General features: G+C 43.0%; 1 protein-coding gene across 2 annotated transcripts in view; it reads right to left on the bottom strand.

Annotated features, from left to right (window-relative positions):
* Nucleotides 1-7,761, bottom strand: part of SMYD1 (SET and MYND domain containing 1) — a 64,998-nt gene extending 57,237 nt beyond the window's left edge. For both annotated transcript variants that reach the window (XM_069744940.1, XM_069744941.1), the window contains exon 1: nucleotides 7,516-7,761. In XM_069744940.1, the coding sequence (XP_069601041.1) occupies nucleotides 7,516-7,652 (137 nt within the window). In that variant the 5' untranslated portion in view covers nucleotides 7,653-7,761. The remainder of the gene's footprint in view (nucleotides 1-7,515) is intronic.
* Nucleotides 7,762-15,084: the final 7,323 nt, after the last annotated feature.

Here is a 15,084-nt window from a genome sequence, read left to right as displayed (position 1 = left end):
GTATAATGCAGGATGTAACTCCGGATCAGTACAGGATAAGTAATTCCTCACGACTTTTACAGAAGTGAAAGGGCGACAAGTGATGGTGTGCGCAGTGCAGCCTGCTAAACTTTTGATCACATACCTTACCACCCCCCTTAGTCTCATCCATTTACCATTTTTTTCTACCCCGGCAGGAGTAGATGTCAGAGGGGCCTGTGGCAGTGAGGGACATTCAGCAGACACCTTGGACTGCAGGGCATAGACCCAAATTAAGGACTTTCCTACTGTTTCCAGGATGGTTGGGACCTACGGGATTTTTTTTTTTTGTTCATTCATTTATAGTCGTAGCAGCCAGACCTTTGTCATTTTTACGGAATCTTCACCGTATGAGGTTTTGTTTTCTTGTGTGAAGAGCTATAATTTTTTTTACACTAATATTTTGCCAAATACATCTGTAAGGCCATGTTCACACACACAATTTAAATGCTGCATTTTTTTCTTCTACTTTGTATCTGTGCATTTTCTGCAGATGTCTGCACTAAAATATTCAATAACAATCTTCTATGGTTATTACATTTTTGTTGCATCTTTTATGCCTCTTTTGGTGGAGTCTTTTTATTTTTTTTTATAATAAAGAAAAGCTTTAATGCTGCACTTAATAAAGTGCATTTTGTCAGGCTCCACATAGAAGCTTATAGAGAAAAAAAGCATCAAAACCACAGAGTTCAGCAGCATCTCTCCATGCAAAGTAGATGAGATTTCATGAAATCTCCTGCCCTCGATGCATCGAAAGACACCTTTGACCAACAGTCATGGCCGAAAGAGTTGGCTACTTGAAGTATGTTTGAGGTCATTGTCCCACTGGAAGACCCATGACCTAGGACGCAATGCCAGATTTCTGACACTGGACACTATATTGCACCCAAAAATCCTTTGGTAATCTTCAGATATCGTGATGCTTTGCACACAGTCAAGGCACCCAGTGCCAGAAGCAGCAAAACAACCCCAACATATCTTTGAACCTCCACCATGTTTGACTGTAGGAACTGTGTTCTTTTCTTTGTAGGCCTCATTCTGTTTTCAGTAAACACTAGAATGATATGTTTTACCAAAAAGCTCTTTCTTGGTCTCATCTGTCCACAAGACACTTTCCCAAAAAGATATTTGCTTAGTCAGATACATTTTAGCAAATTTCAGTCTACCTTTTTGAAGTCTCTGTGTCAGCAGTTGGGTCCTCCTGGGTTTCCTGCCATAGCCTTTCATTTTTTAAAATAACAACGAATAGTTTTTTTTTAATTCTCAAGTCATCATACAGTTCTCTTCTACTCTTTCTGTTCTCCATGCTTAGTGTGGGGCACATAATGCACAGATTGAGTCAACTTCTCCCCTTTTTATCTGGTTTCAGGTGTTATTTTCATATTATCCACATCCGTTACTTGCCACAGGTGAGTTTGAATGAGCATCACATGCTTGAAACAAAGTTGTGTACCCACAATTTTGGAAAAGTGGCAACAGTTTTGACCATATTTGAGGTTATGTGTGAAATTATGTCCATTTTTTCTTCTTTTTTTTCTGTTGTTCCAATTCACACAAAGGAAATTAATATGTGTTTAACAAGACATGAGTAATTGCAATAATTTTGGGGGAGAAATACTTCATTTTCTGGAACAATTTCAAGGATGCCAACATTTTTGGCCATGACTGTATGTGGTTTTGGTGCATTTTTTTCTTAATGGGCTTCAATGTTGATCCTGAAAAAATGTAATGAGTGACCACCACTTCAATCAAATTCGTCGTATGTGGGGTCTTTCAGCTGGGGAGAACAGGGATCATGATCCTCCTATCTGGATATTAATGGGGTCTCAGCCATCTAATTATTTAGTAGATAAAGGGTAAATGCCGCTCATCCAAATAACCCTTTAATTAATAATTTCCATCACTGTATAAATATTCGTACATGACGACTGGCAAAACTCCAATTCAGGAATGTTAAAAACGTGTGTATTTATGCATGGTCTGCTAATAACTTGCTATTCTTGCAATTATATCCCCCTACACACCCACCTATGCATTATGGAAGAGACGTGCAGTGATGGCATCTGCCTTGCAAATGATATATACACAAAGTAAAGCCAAGTGGAGTGCAAAGTATAGAGTTTCCATGTCATGCTCATAGCACAGCAGCCAAGGTCACAGGAGAGATAATTACTATACTAACATATGACCTGTGTAGATATTAATGGACATATTCCATAAAAGACTACTCAGTAATACAGCGCTCGGTCTGCCGATCTGTGGCATTATAGATAACATATCACCTGTATACATTCAGAAGGAGTGTCTGATGGAGGAGGGCAGAAAGAAAACAGTCGCAGAGGGTGCGACCGTGACTTGGCCAGTGCTGGGGGGATCCGCCCACCCCAGCGTCTACTTCAGCTGGATGTGGGTCAGAGGACGCACCTTCAGGTGAAGTGTATGCAGCACATGGACCTTCTGGCTCCCTGCGCTGCAATATACGCAGCCGGAAAGCGGCGCATGGCAGTGACATGATGCATCGCCATTGCGTGCACACAGATTTCAGCTGCTGGCCTCTGCGCCTAATATAGTAAAGGACGCTGTACGTCGTGGGATCTGAGGAAGGTGAGAAGAAAGTTTGTTTTTTATTTTTTATAATGTAGAGGAAGAACTGGGGACATATATACCAGGGTGGCGGACATATATGTAGCAGGAAGGGGCCCAGGTTGAAGACATATACATCAGTATAAGGAACATATACCAGGATGGTGGATATATACCAGGATGGTGGATATATATACCAGGATGGGGGATATACGTACAAGGAAAGGGCCCAGTATGGGGGATATACATACCAGGATGGGGCCTAGGATGGGGGATATATATACCAGGATGGGGCCCAGGATGGGGGATATATATACCAGGATGGGGCCCAGGATGGGGGATATACATACCAGGATGGGGCCCAGGATGGGGGATATATATACCAGGATGGGGATATACATACCAGGATGGGGCCCAGGATGGGGGATATACATACCAGGATGGGGGATATACATACCAGGATGGGGCCCAAGATGGGGGATATACATACCAGGATGGGGCCCAGTATGGGGGATATATATACCAGGATGGGGGATATACATACCAGGATGGGGCCCAGGATTGGGGATATATATACCAGGATGGGGCCCAGGATGGGGGATATATATACCAGGAAAGGGCCCAGGATGGGGGATATATATACCAGGATGGGGCCCAGGATGGGGGATATATATACCAGGAAAGGGCCCAGGATGGGAGATATACATACTAGGATGGGGTCCAGGATGGGGGATATATATACCAGGAAAGGGCCCAGGATGGGGGATATATATACCAGGATGGGGCCCAGGATGGGGGATATATATACCAGAAAAGGGCCCAGGATGGGGGATATACGTACCAGGAAAGGGCCCAGGATGGGGGAGATATATACCAGGATGGGGCCCAGGATGGGGGATATATATACCAGGAAAGGGCCCAGGATGGGGGATATACGTACCAGGAAAGGGCCCAGGATGGGGGAGATATATACCAGGACTAGATTGTGGCCCGATTCTAACGCATCGGGTATTCTAGAATATGCATGTCCCCGTAGTATATGGACAATGATGATTCCAGAATTCGCGGCAGACTGTGCCCGTTGCTGATTGGTCGAGGCAACCTTTATGACATCATCGTCGCCATGGCAACCATTATGACATCTACGTCGATACTGTGCCCGTCGCTGATTGGTCGAGGCCTGGCGGCCTCGACCAATCAGACGCGGGATTTCCAGGACAGACAGACAGAAAGACAGAAAGACGGAAAAACCCTTAGACAATTATATACCAGGATGGGGCCCAGGATGGGGGATATATATACCAGGATGGGGATATACATACCAGGATGGGGGATATATATACCAGGATGGCGGACATATATACCAGGATGGTGTATGTTATGGCTGGCAATCAGGCAACACAGCGTGCAATAATCAGCGCACATACAGAGATCTGGCAATAACCAAAAACAATAGGACGAGCTCTGAGACGTGGAATCTCTGTAGACTGCAGTACCTGATCTATCCTCACACAACTATAAGCAGCAGTGGATTGCGCCTATCACTACCTATGCAACTCGGCACTGCCTGAGGAGCTGACTAGCCTGAAGATAGAAATACAAGCCTGACTTACCTCAGAGAAATACCCCAAAGGAATAGGCAGCCCCCCACATATAATGACTGTTAGCAAGATGAAAAGACAAACGTAGGAATGAAATAGATTCAGCAAAGTGAGGCCCGATATTCTAGACAGAGCGAGGATAGCAAAGAGAACTATGCAGTCTACAAAAAACCCTAAAACGAAAACCACGCAAAGGGGCAAAAAGACCCACCGTGCCGAACTAACAGCACGGCGGTGCACCCCTTTGCTTCTCAGAGCTTCCAGCAAAAGTTAATAGCAAGCTGGACAGAAAAAACAGAAAACAAACTAGAAGCACTTATCTAGCAGAGCAGCAGGCCCAAGGAAAGATGCAGTAGCTCAGATCCAACACTGGAACATTGACAAGGAGCAAGGAAGACAGACTCAGGTGGAGCTAAATAGCAAGGCAGCCAACGAGCTCACCAAAACACCTGAGGGAGGAAGCCCAGAGACTGCAATACCACTTGTGACCACAGAAGTGAATTCAGCCACAGAATTCACAACAGGTGTATATATATATACCAGGATGGGGTCCAGGATGGTGGATATATATACCAGGATGGAGGATATATATACCAGGATGGAGGACATATATACCAGGATGGTGGATATATATACCAGGATGGGGTCCAGGATGGCGGACATATATACCAGGATGGCGGACATATATATACCAGGATGGTGGATATATATACCAGGATGGGGTCCAGGATGGTGGATATATATACCAGGATGGGGTCCAGGAAGGTGGATATATATACCAGGATGGGGTCCAGGATGGCGGACATATATACCAGGATAGCGGACATATATACCAGGATGGTGGATATATATACCAGGATGGGGTCCAGGATGGCGGACATATATACCAGGATGGCGGATATATATATACCAGGATGGTGGATATATATACCAGGATGGGGTCCAGGATGGTGGATATATATACCAGGATGGGGTCCAGGATGGTGGATATATTTACCAGGATGGGGTCCAGGAAGGTGGATATATATACCAGGATGGGGTCCAGGAAGGTGGATATACATACCAGGATGGGGAATATATATACCAGGATGGGGGACATATATACCAGCATGGGAAACACGTATACCAGGAAGGGGCCCAGGATTAGGGACATATATACCAGGAAAGGGCCCAGAATGGGGGATATATACACCAGGATGGCGGACATTTATACCAGGATGGGAAACATATATACCAGGAAGGGGCCCAGGATAAGGGACATATATACCAGGAAAGGGCCCAGGATGGCGGACATATATACCAGGATGGGAAACATATATACAAGGAAGTGGCCCACGATGAGGGACATACTGTATATACCAGGATTGCTGGCATACAGTAGTAAAAAAAAGTATTTAGTCAGCCACCAATTGTGCAAGTTCTCCCCACTTAAAAAGATGAGAGACCTGTAATTGACATCATAGTTAGACCACAACTATGAGTGTCAAAAATGAGAAAACAAATCCAGAAAATCACCTTGTCTGATTTGCCAAGATTTATTTTGCAAATTATGGCGGAAAATACGTATTTGGTCACCTAAAAACATGCAAGATTTCTGGTTCTCTCTGTAACTTCTTCTTTAAGAGGCTCCTCTGTCCTCCACTCTTACCTGTAGTAATGGCACCTGTCTGAACTTGTTATCAGTATAAAAGACTCCTCTCCACAACCTCAAACAGTCTGACTCCAAACTCTACTATGGTGAAGACCAAAGAGCTGTCAAAGGACACCAGAATCAAAATTGTAGCCCTGCACCAGGCTGGGAAGACAGAATCTACAATAGACAAGCAGCTTGGTGTGATGAAATCAACTGTGGGAGCAATAATAAGAAAATGGAAGACATACAAGACCACTGATAATCTCCCTCGATCTGGGGCTCCATGCAAGATCTCACCCCGTGGGGTCAAAATGATCACAAGAACAGTGAGCAAAATCCCAGAACCACACGGGGGACCTAGTGAATGACCTACATAGAGCTGGGACCACCGTAACAAAGGCTACCGTCAGTAACACACTACGCCACCAGGGACACAGATCCTGCAGTGCCAGACGTGTCCCTCTGCTTAAGCCAGTACATGTCCGGGCCCATCTGAAGTTTGCTAGAGAGCATTTGGATTATCCAGAAGAGTATTGGGAGAATGTCTTATGGTCTGATGAAACCAAAGTAGAACTGTTTAGTAGAAACAAAACATGTAATGGGCCCAGTTAGCACAGAATGAGAGACATTACTACATAATGAATAGGGTGGGGGTGAACACATATGTCTTTATAGGATTTAGTACGCTACAAGGGCCCAAACATCTGATTAATGGGCAAGGGGGGCGCATGTCCAGATTTTATATGGAGGTCCATCGGACTCTAGATATGCCACAGCTCTTGTTATAATGGCGCCTAAAGTTGTCCAGGGACTGCATACAAGCATCTGCAGAGCTAGTCCATCCAACATAAGACCAACTTTAGGGAATGGCAAACTGTTCCCATCATCTATGGTGTCCACAAGGACAACCCTACTAGGAAATGTAACTCATTAACTCATTTACTTTTCCAATTAAGCTCACATTTTCAAACCTGTTTAAACTCTTTAATCCCCAGATTTACTACAGGTCTAAAGTTCTTGCTCAGATCTTGTAGTGCAACAACCAATGAGTTTTCTCCCTTTGGCCAAAAAAATAGTAGTGTATTGATTGGCCCTACTATGAATTAAACTGCCCATAGACATAAGATAAATTTCACCAAAATGACTGATTGTTGTAATGTAATTTTGTAATTTTGAAAATTGAAAAATTTAATTTTTCAAGTTGGATCTTCTCGGGCATTGTCAGCTGAAAAAAACAGTTGTTTGGGCTATCATTAACAACTTTGTGCACGCCCACTGTGGTTTTTCTTTAATTGCCTCCTTAATTTTCCAATTTACTTTGACATATTAAAGGTAATCAAGAACAATCTGACAATCCATTGATAAATTGGCAGCATTCTGGCCAGTCATGATTTCAAGCATTTGTATAAATGTAGGAACTATAGGACTAAAATCCCTGATGAGGACCTGTTAATCTGGGTCAGTTGCATTTCCATATAGGAATTATAGCTCTACAATCTAAAAGAAAATGCTAGCTCTTCAGCTCCAATGGATAAAATAATTGGATCCATCTAAAAAAAAGTAAAAAGTCGCTTTAGATAAAAACTAAAAATGTACGAAAATATCACTTTGGAGACTACAAAGAATTAGAACGATGGGACTCATTCCTGGAAAACCTCAGAAATTTCCACAATGACTTACTTGTCAAACACTACGGCAGCATAAGCCGGCTCTGCAAAGATGACATCTCCAGCCCATAGGTCCCTGCTGGTTTTTAGACCTCGTCCTTTGCCTTCAGAGTTGAACACTTCTACGTTCTCCATCTCTGCAAGTGTCATAACCCAGAGCTGAAGAGAAGCGAAGTCAGCCTGGTTGTGCTAATGACTGCCTCAATCCACAGTCACGTCTGTTATTTCAGCACCTTCACATTCCCGGAGAACAGTCCTATAAAAGGAACATCACCCCCTCCCCTCCCTGTCCCAAGGCTCAGAGGTGGCTGGAGACTCTCTCAGTGCTCTGTCCCACCAGCCCGCACCCTTCGCCTGGCCGAAATACCTTCCAAAGCGCCTGGACAATATTTCCTATAATCCATCTCCTCTCAAGTCTCTTGCATCCATAATGATATAATACAATATTTAATTTATACAAAAGCTCCATGAAACCTTTTCTTCTCCACCGGCTATTTCGGGAGACCAGTTGCTCGGCCACGTCAAGTGACAACAGCTGTTACAACGTGCCTGGTCCATCTCCGCCTTGGGTCCGACTCTGAACTTTTAATTAAATAATAAAAAAACAAAAAACAAGAGTTATTGTGGCAGCTGTTTTATTTCCAACTTCAATAAAAGGATCACGTAACAGTAGTAGTATAATCAGCGGACACAGACGTGGGATATCTAGAAACATCTAGGAGAGTCCATGAAATGTAATAATGCTTAAAATAGCAACATGTGTAATAGAATATCCTGAAGGAACTGTCAGGAGGTATCTAAGAAGTTCGAGAAAGTTCTCCAAATCTTCACACTTGGTTGGAGTTACCCGCTGAGTGTCGTTGTGCTCGGGGATGATTTTGGCCTCTCACATCTGACCTCAGTCGAATCTCCACTGTACGAAACATTGAGTACCTATCTGAAGGTACCAATCCAAATTACGTGTTGGTTGAGTCGGATTTTTTTTTTTTAGCTCATCTCTATTGTTTTCATGAAGGTAAACCAACAACAAAAAAGAGTTAGCTTAGGGTAAAAAAAAATGGCTGCTTTCTTCCAAAAGCAGCGCCACAACCTATGAAGAGGTAGTTTTTTATATATTGGATCTGACCTGACCAATAACACTCATCCTATGGACAAGGTATGGCACTGTTTATGGAAGAAGGCTTTACTTTTCTAATTGTAGACAACCCCTTTAATGCCTTCATGCCACAGCCCATTTTCATTTTTGCGTTTCTGTTTTTTGCTCCCCTTCTTCCCGGAGCCATAATTATTTTTATTTTTTAGTCAATATGGCCATGTGAGTGCTTGTTTAAGCGGGGTGAGTTGTACTTTTGGACGACACCGTTGGTTTTACCATAACATGTAAAAAAAATTCCAAGTGCTGTGAAATTGCAAAAAAGTGCAATTCCACAATTTTAGTAAAACAGGATGATACCGCGCTAAAGGGAAATGTCTGTGCTGAGGAATCTATATACCAATAGGTGGAGTATACAAAAGTTGCCCCTATTAATAAACTCCCCGCTGAGTCCCTGCAATTCCACAACTGTTCTTTAGGGGGGGGAGGGGTTTACCATGTTTGCCAAATGCCAAAACTGACCTGCCATTATGATTCTACAGGCCATTATGAGTTCGAAGATACCAAACATGTGTAGGTTGTTTTTTATTTGAGTGGTGGAAAAATAAAATCCAAAGTTTGTTAAAAAAAAAAAAAAAAACCTGTAGCGTCTAAATTTTTATAAGCTGGGACAGGGGGAGGGCTTATTTTTTGCCCGCCAAGCTGACGTTTTTATTGATACCATTTTGGCGTAGATAAGATCTTTTGATCGTTCGCTTTTGCACTTTAATGCAATGTTGTGGCGACCAAAAAACGTAATTCTAGGGTTTTAACTTTTTTTTGCGCTACGCCGTTTACTGATCAGATTAATTCTTTTATATCAACCCTGCGCTATGTAGCAGAAATGCTCACATGCTATGCGCACCAACCACTGGGCGGCGCTCATTGCAATCCGGCAATGACAACCATAGAGATCTGCTGCATACCCCGTGCAGTCATGTCAACCCATCGGCGACCCGCGATCATGGGACAGGGGTGTCGATGGGGGGGATTAGTGATGCACTCCTGGCACGATCACATTAAAATGCCACTGTCAGAGATTGACATCGGCAGTTAACAGGTTAATAGCTGTGGGTGGATCGCGATTCCATCTGGAGCTGTTAAGGGCACATGTCAGCTGTTCAAAAGATGCCAATAGCTGTAAATCATTCCGCTGCCACGATGAAAACTTAACCTCCAAACACTAACAAATACTCGGAGATCACCCGAGCATGCTCGGGAAAACCCGAGCAACAATATTCGCTCGTCACTAATAATAGCCAATATTCACAGTTTTGGCACAAATGGGCAAAAAGTATAAAATGGGGGTAAAATTAGGAGCAAATAGTGTTGCATGAATGCCATAAATCCAAAGCAAAAAAGGAGTTTTACAAAATACCATTAAAGTGCTTGAGAGGCAACAAAAGCATGCATAGTCTGATTAGTCTGCAAAAATGCATATCAACCACAGATATTTATAGTGCATGTATAAAGGCCATCAGATAATGGGCAATATTCAGAATTTTAGCACAAACAGTTCCGAAAGCATAAAGTGCAATGCAATTAGAACCAAGTGGTCATTGCAAAGCCAATGCAGAACATAACACAGAGTAAATGCATGAATAAGAGTAAGGCAGAGCAGGGTAGCAAGCTGTAGGCAGTAGAGAAGACCCCGACGCGCGTTTCAAGTTAGTTTTTACAAAATGGGTAAGTGCCAGTAGAAAGACCAGAACTATTTATGGCGGAACTCCCCAATCACGGGTTGGAAGCGGAACTCACGTTGGTAAAAATAGCAAAATGGATGTCCAGGGTTCAGCGTCTGATGTCACCAGTGCATGCCTCCATCAAATGCGTCATAATGAAAGCTGGGAGGCTGGAATAACGTGTCATTCATGTGTTTATGACTTTGAATTGATTTGACTTCATTGTTCCTTGTACTGTGCTCCCACACTGATCACTTTGCGCCGAGTCTTCATGGTGACGCGTCTTTCCATCCTCCCTCTCCCCACTCTCATCATGACGTGTCTGATGGGGGCGTGGACTGGTGACGTCAGAAGCCGAACCTCGTACATCAGGGTTGATATTCTGACCAACGTGGGCACCGCTTCTTGAGCAGCTTACAGCTCAGCAGTCTCCTTTCCTGGTTTCTGGGGAGCGGACACTCCTCCTTGAGTGACATCTCAAGTCAGTAGCCGAGTTGTATCATTAGCAGAACTTGTACTGAGCGTTATAGCTCTACTATAACACATTTAGCTATCACTGGTTGTTCTGATGTCTACACAATTATCACTGAATAGGACATTTGAAAAAACACATGGCTCAGGAAAGTGAGAGCCTTGATTAGGAGAACCGCTCTGGAAGCTGTCGATGCTGGAGGCTGATGATTTTGCAAGATTTGTAATCACGCATTGTGAGGAGCAGAGAGGGAGGAAGATGAGCAGATATCAGCTGTATAGATGTAAATGGGCTGGAGAGTGATGTTTGAGATGTTGGGAGTTAACTGTTCTCCTGAAATGTAACTGCTGTACACACTGGTCAAAGTTCTTCATGCAGACAAGCTGTACACTATGTAAGATAAAAGCTCACTCAGCAGGAGAATGAAAGCAAATGATAAAAGCAAGTCAATTGCAAACTTTCTTACTTTCATGCTGTCTATCTAACTAAAGCAATTCAATAACGTAAGAATATTCCTTTAACAAAGTCATCTGCAAGGCAAGGACTGAATGGATTAAACAGTTGGATTAATTCTCAGTTTATACATACATACTTTCCCTTATGTGTCTGGTGTTAATGTCCTGCCATTGCCTGATGCTCTCAGAAGTCATTTCTGATTGAGTGCAGAGACCAAAAGGAAAGTAAACATTGCAAAGTTATTTTAAGCCTAAAATCATGTGAAGTGTTTCATGTGGTTCATTCATTTCTATTCCTTATTTTTTGGTGGGAAAAAGAGTAGAAAACTAATTTGACTTTTATGTATGGGTGTCATAAGAATATAGGTTTGTACAATTTTCTATGAGCTAAACAGGTTGCAAACCTTTTGCCTGCACTGATACATTGCAAAATGAGGATCCTTTCGGCTTGGACACAAATTACATCAAATTGTGTAAAAAGTCGAAATTTGTTTACATTTTTTTTTTAGTTTCATTACAAGGAAGACCTAAACCTGACCGAAATAAAATCTGGTTCAGGCTATGTGCACACGTTGCAGATTAGCCTTAGGAATTTCTGGTGCGGATTCTGCCTCTCCTGGCAGAAAACGCACCTGCGGATTTGTCGCTTTTTTTGTGTGGATCCGCAGCGTTTTTTGTGCGTTTTTGCTGCGGTCTCTTTGCGGATTTGCTGCATTTTTTACCCCTGCGGATTTCTAAAATGGAATGGGTACAAAAACACTGCAGATTCGCAAAAAAAAGAAGTGACATGCTACTTCTTTTAAACCGCAGCGTTTCTGCAGCGGATTTTCCGCAAAGTGTGCACAGCATTTTTTTTTCTCATTGATTTACATTGTACTGTAAATCAATTGCGGATCTGCAGCGCTTCTGCACCTCAAAAAACGCTGCGGATCCTCAGATAATCCGCAATGTGTGTACATAGCCTAAAGGGATTGTCCACTTTCATAGTACAATCTAGCGCACAGTGCCAGTATATGGCGGTAGATGTAATGCCCATGTAAAGACTTTCTGAAAATGAATAGAAAGTCCATGCAGATGACTTTTACAGTATCTCTGTGGTGGATATTGCTGGCTCATTATCAATAATGAGAAGTAATTCCTCAGCATAAAATATTATATATGAGGTGCTGTATAGCTCCGGCCGCCGTATTTATTTTGAATGGTGAGTGACTGCAGATTTATTTCAGACTCGTCTCCATGACTCTTTTTACTTTGTCTGCTTTATCTCCTCATCACTAAACATTGCTACTTTGAAATAAACTTTGGAAGGAATTCCTTCGGTAGCGAAACATTTCACCAACACGAAAATATCAAATGTTTACATTCTGTAATTGAGCAGGAGCGCAGGCCAGGCTGATTTACTCCTCACTGCAATTTTCCAAAATCAAGAGCCAATATATTTCCTGGCTCCCGTCTGCAGCCATCCCATTAGCTCCTCTCTTAACCCCTGTATGCAGAAAGGAATATACAAGGAGAAAAAGACCCATAAAATCAAAATGTAGTCTCACACAAAGCCTATTGATACGGATTCATCTGTGTATGAGAAAAACAGACTGATTATTCTGATCAGACTTTGACCAGAGTTCGATTATAGTGTGTTCCGAGTGACATCCATTTTTTTGGAAAAAAAAAAGTTCATCTACCTTCACCATCTTAACAGTCCTTGAAAATCGGACTGCACTCAACTGTTTTTTCCACTGACCCATTGACTTGCATTGCCGATTTTGATTTGACCCTCGGATCAAAATCGGACATGTCTGAGTGATTTTGGCCCCATAGACTATCACATGCATACAGGAGGTTCACTGTACCTTGCTTGGATAGGAATCTCTGCCCCGAGCTGCCCTGGTCTGGGACGTTTCAACGTGAACAAGAGAAGGAAAGGAATTCTCCAGCGTTGACTGTATAAATAAAACTTCACAATTATTATTTCTTCATAAAAACTGACATACTGGCGTAATACCACCGAGTACCCAAAAGACAAACTGATGCGTTTCGACTAAGAAGTCTTAATCATGGTCTCTTGTACATAGACTATCACAGGTACGAGTGCTATCCATGAAAGCCATAGATAGCACTCATGCATGAAAATTAGATGTCTAAATAAACCCTTAGACAGCATTCAAGAAACGCATCTACCCCTCCCCCCCCCCCCCAACGGGCAAAAGAGTGAACATCTCGAACACAGGGTACAAGGAAAAGTAGCTAGAAAAAGCCCCTCAGCCTCAAACAGTCCCTGGAACTGGGACCCTAACTATCCCTGTCCTAGGGGTACTCTTGAAAGTAGGGAAGTACGAGTCTCCCACCATATTATGCTCAAATTAATGTCTTAATCTGTCCCCTCCCCCAGGAGGCCTGGGACAGATTTGTTAGTGTATAAACACAAGACAAACAGGAATAACAAAAAGTTACTTACATACAAAAACACTCACCAAGGGTAGAGAGGAATAAAGGTAATGATAGGAAGGTGCAAACAAAAGGGGAATGGGATAATGAAGAAACACGGGTATTACATACCTGGTAATGTGTTTTTTCATGAGACAGGACGGCACCACGAGAGAGGGGATCCGCCCATCAAGGACAGGAAACCTTCAAGATAAAAGGGGCGGCTCCTCTCTCCACATCAGTTGTTTTACAGAGTACGAGAGGAACTCCGCTGGTTAGTGTACACATAAATAATACATCCTATACGGTTCTATTCACCGATACCCCAGTGAGTGTATAATACAAATAATGCTAATAATGCACCCAACTAATGACGTGATCAAAAGGGTGGGAATATAAGGGTGCCGTCATGTCTCATGAAAAAACACATTACCAGGTATGTAATACCCGTGTTTTTCCATCATACATCACGGAACCACGAGAGAGTTACAGAGATTTGTATTCTCTTCTAGGGAGGGATCACTGCTTGTAACACTCTTCTCCCAAAAGTGAGATCAGAGGTAGCAGATAGGTCTAGTCTATAATGTTTAAAGAAAGTAGACGGAGAGAACCAAGTGGCCGCCTTACAGATTTGGTCGATGGTAGCATCTGCTCTCTCCGCCCACGACGTCGCCATGGCCCTCGTGGAGTGGGCTTTCAGACACTGTGGAACAACCCTGCCTGCACTACTATATGCTAGAATAATGGCCTCTCTCACCCATCTAGCTATAGTCTGTTTTGAGGCTTTAAGGCCCTTCCTTGACCCCTGGAACGAAACAAATAAAGCCCTCTGTTTCCTCCAGGATTTTGTACTCTCTAGATACTGTAGGATACATCTCCTAACGTCTAGGCAATGGAGTCTCTCCTCTTTTTTGTTACTAGGGTTGGGACAAAAAGAGGGTAGGGTTATATCCTGAGCTCTATGGAATCTCGATACCACTTTGGGGAGATATGCCGGATCTAATTTTAATACAACCCTATCATCCATAATTTGTGTGTAAGGGGGGTCAGCTGACAACGCGTGTAAATCCCCCACCCTACGGGCCGATGTAAGTGCCACTAACAAAGCTGTTTTCAATGTTAGTATTTTATCTGAAGCTGTATTTAACGGCTCAAAGGGACTTTCTGTCAGAGCTGTTAACACCAGATTTAGATCCCATGGTGGAGGAGTAGGAGATGGAACAGAGTCAGCTCTACTACAGGCTCGGATAAACCTCACCACCCACCTATTACTTGCCAGGTCACAGTTGAATAGGGCTGCTAAGGCTGAAATGTGTACTTTAAGGGTACTAACAGCTAACCCCAGATCTAAGCCCTTCTGCAGGAACTCCAGTATTGCCACTATCGGGACCTCCTCTTCCCGTATTGGCCCTGAGCT

Source organism: Ranitomeya imitator, chromosome 1, assembly GCF_032444005.1.
Source record: "Ranitomeya imitator isolate aRanImi1 chromosome 1, aRanImi1.pri, whole genome shotgun sequence".
In the NCBI taxonomy this organism is placed as follows: Eukaryota; Metazoa; Chordata; class Amphibia; order Anura; family Dendrobatidae; genus Ranitomeya; species Ranitomeya imitator.
The sequence above is the reverse complement of the archived record's forward strand: the minus strand, read 5'-3'. Positions and strand labels throughout refer to the sequence as shown.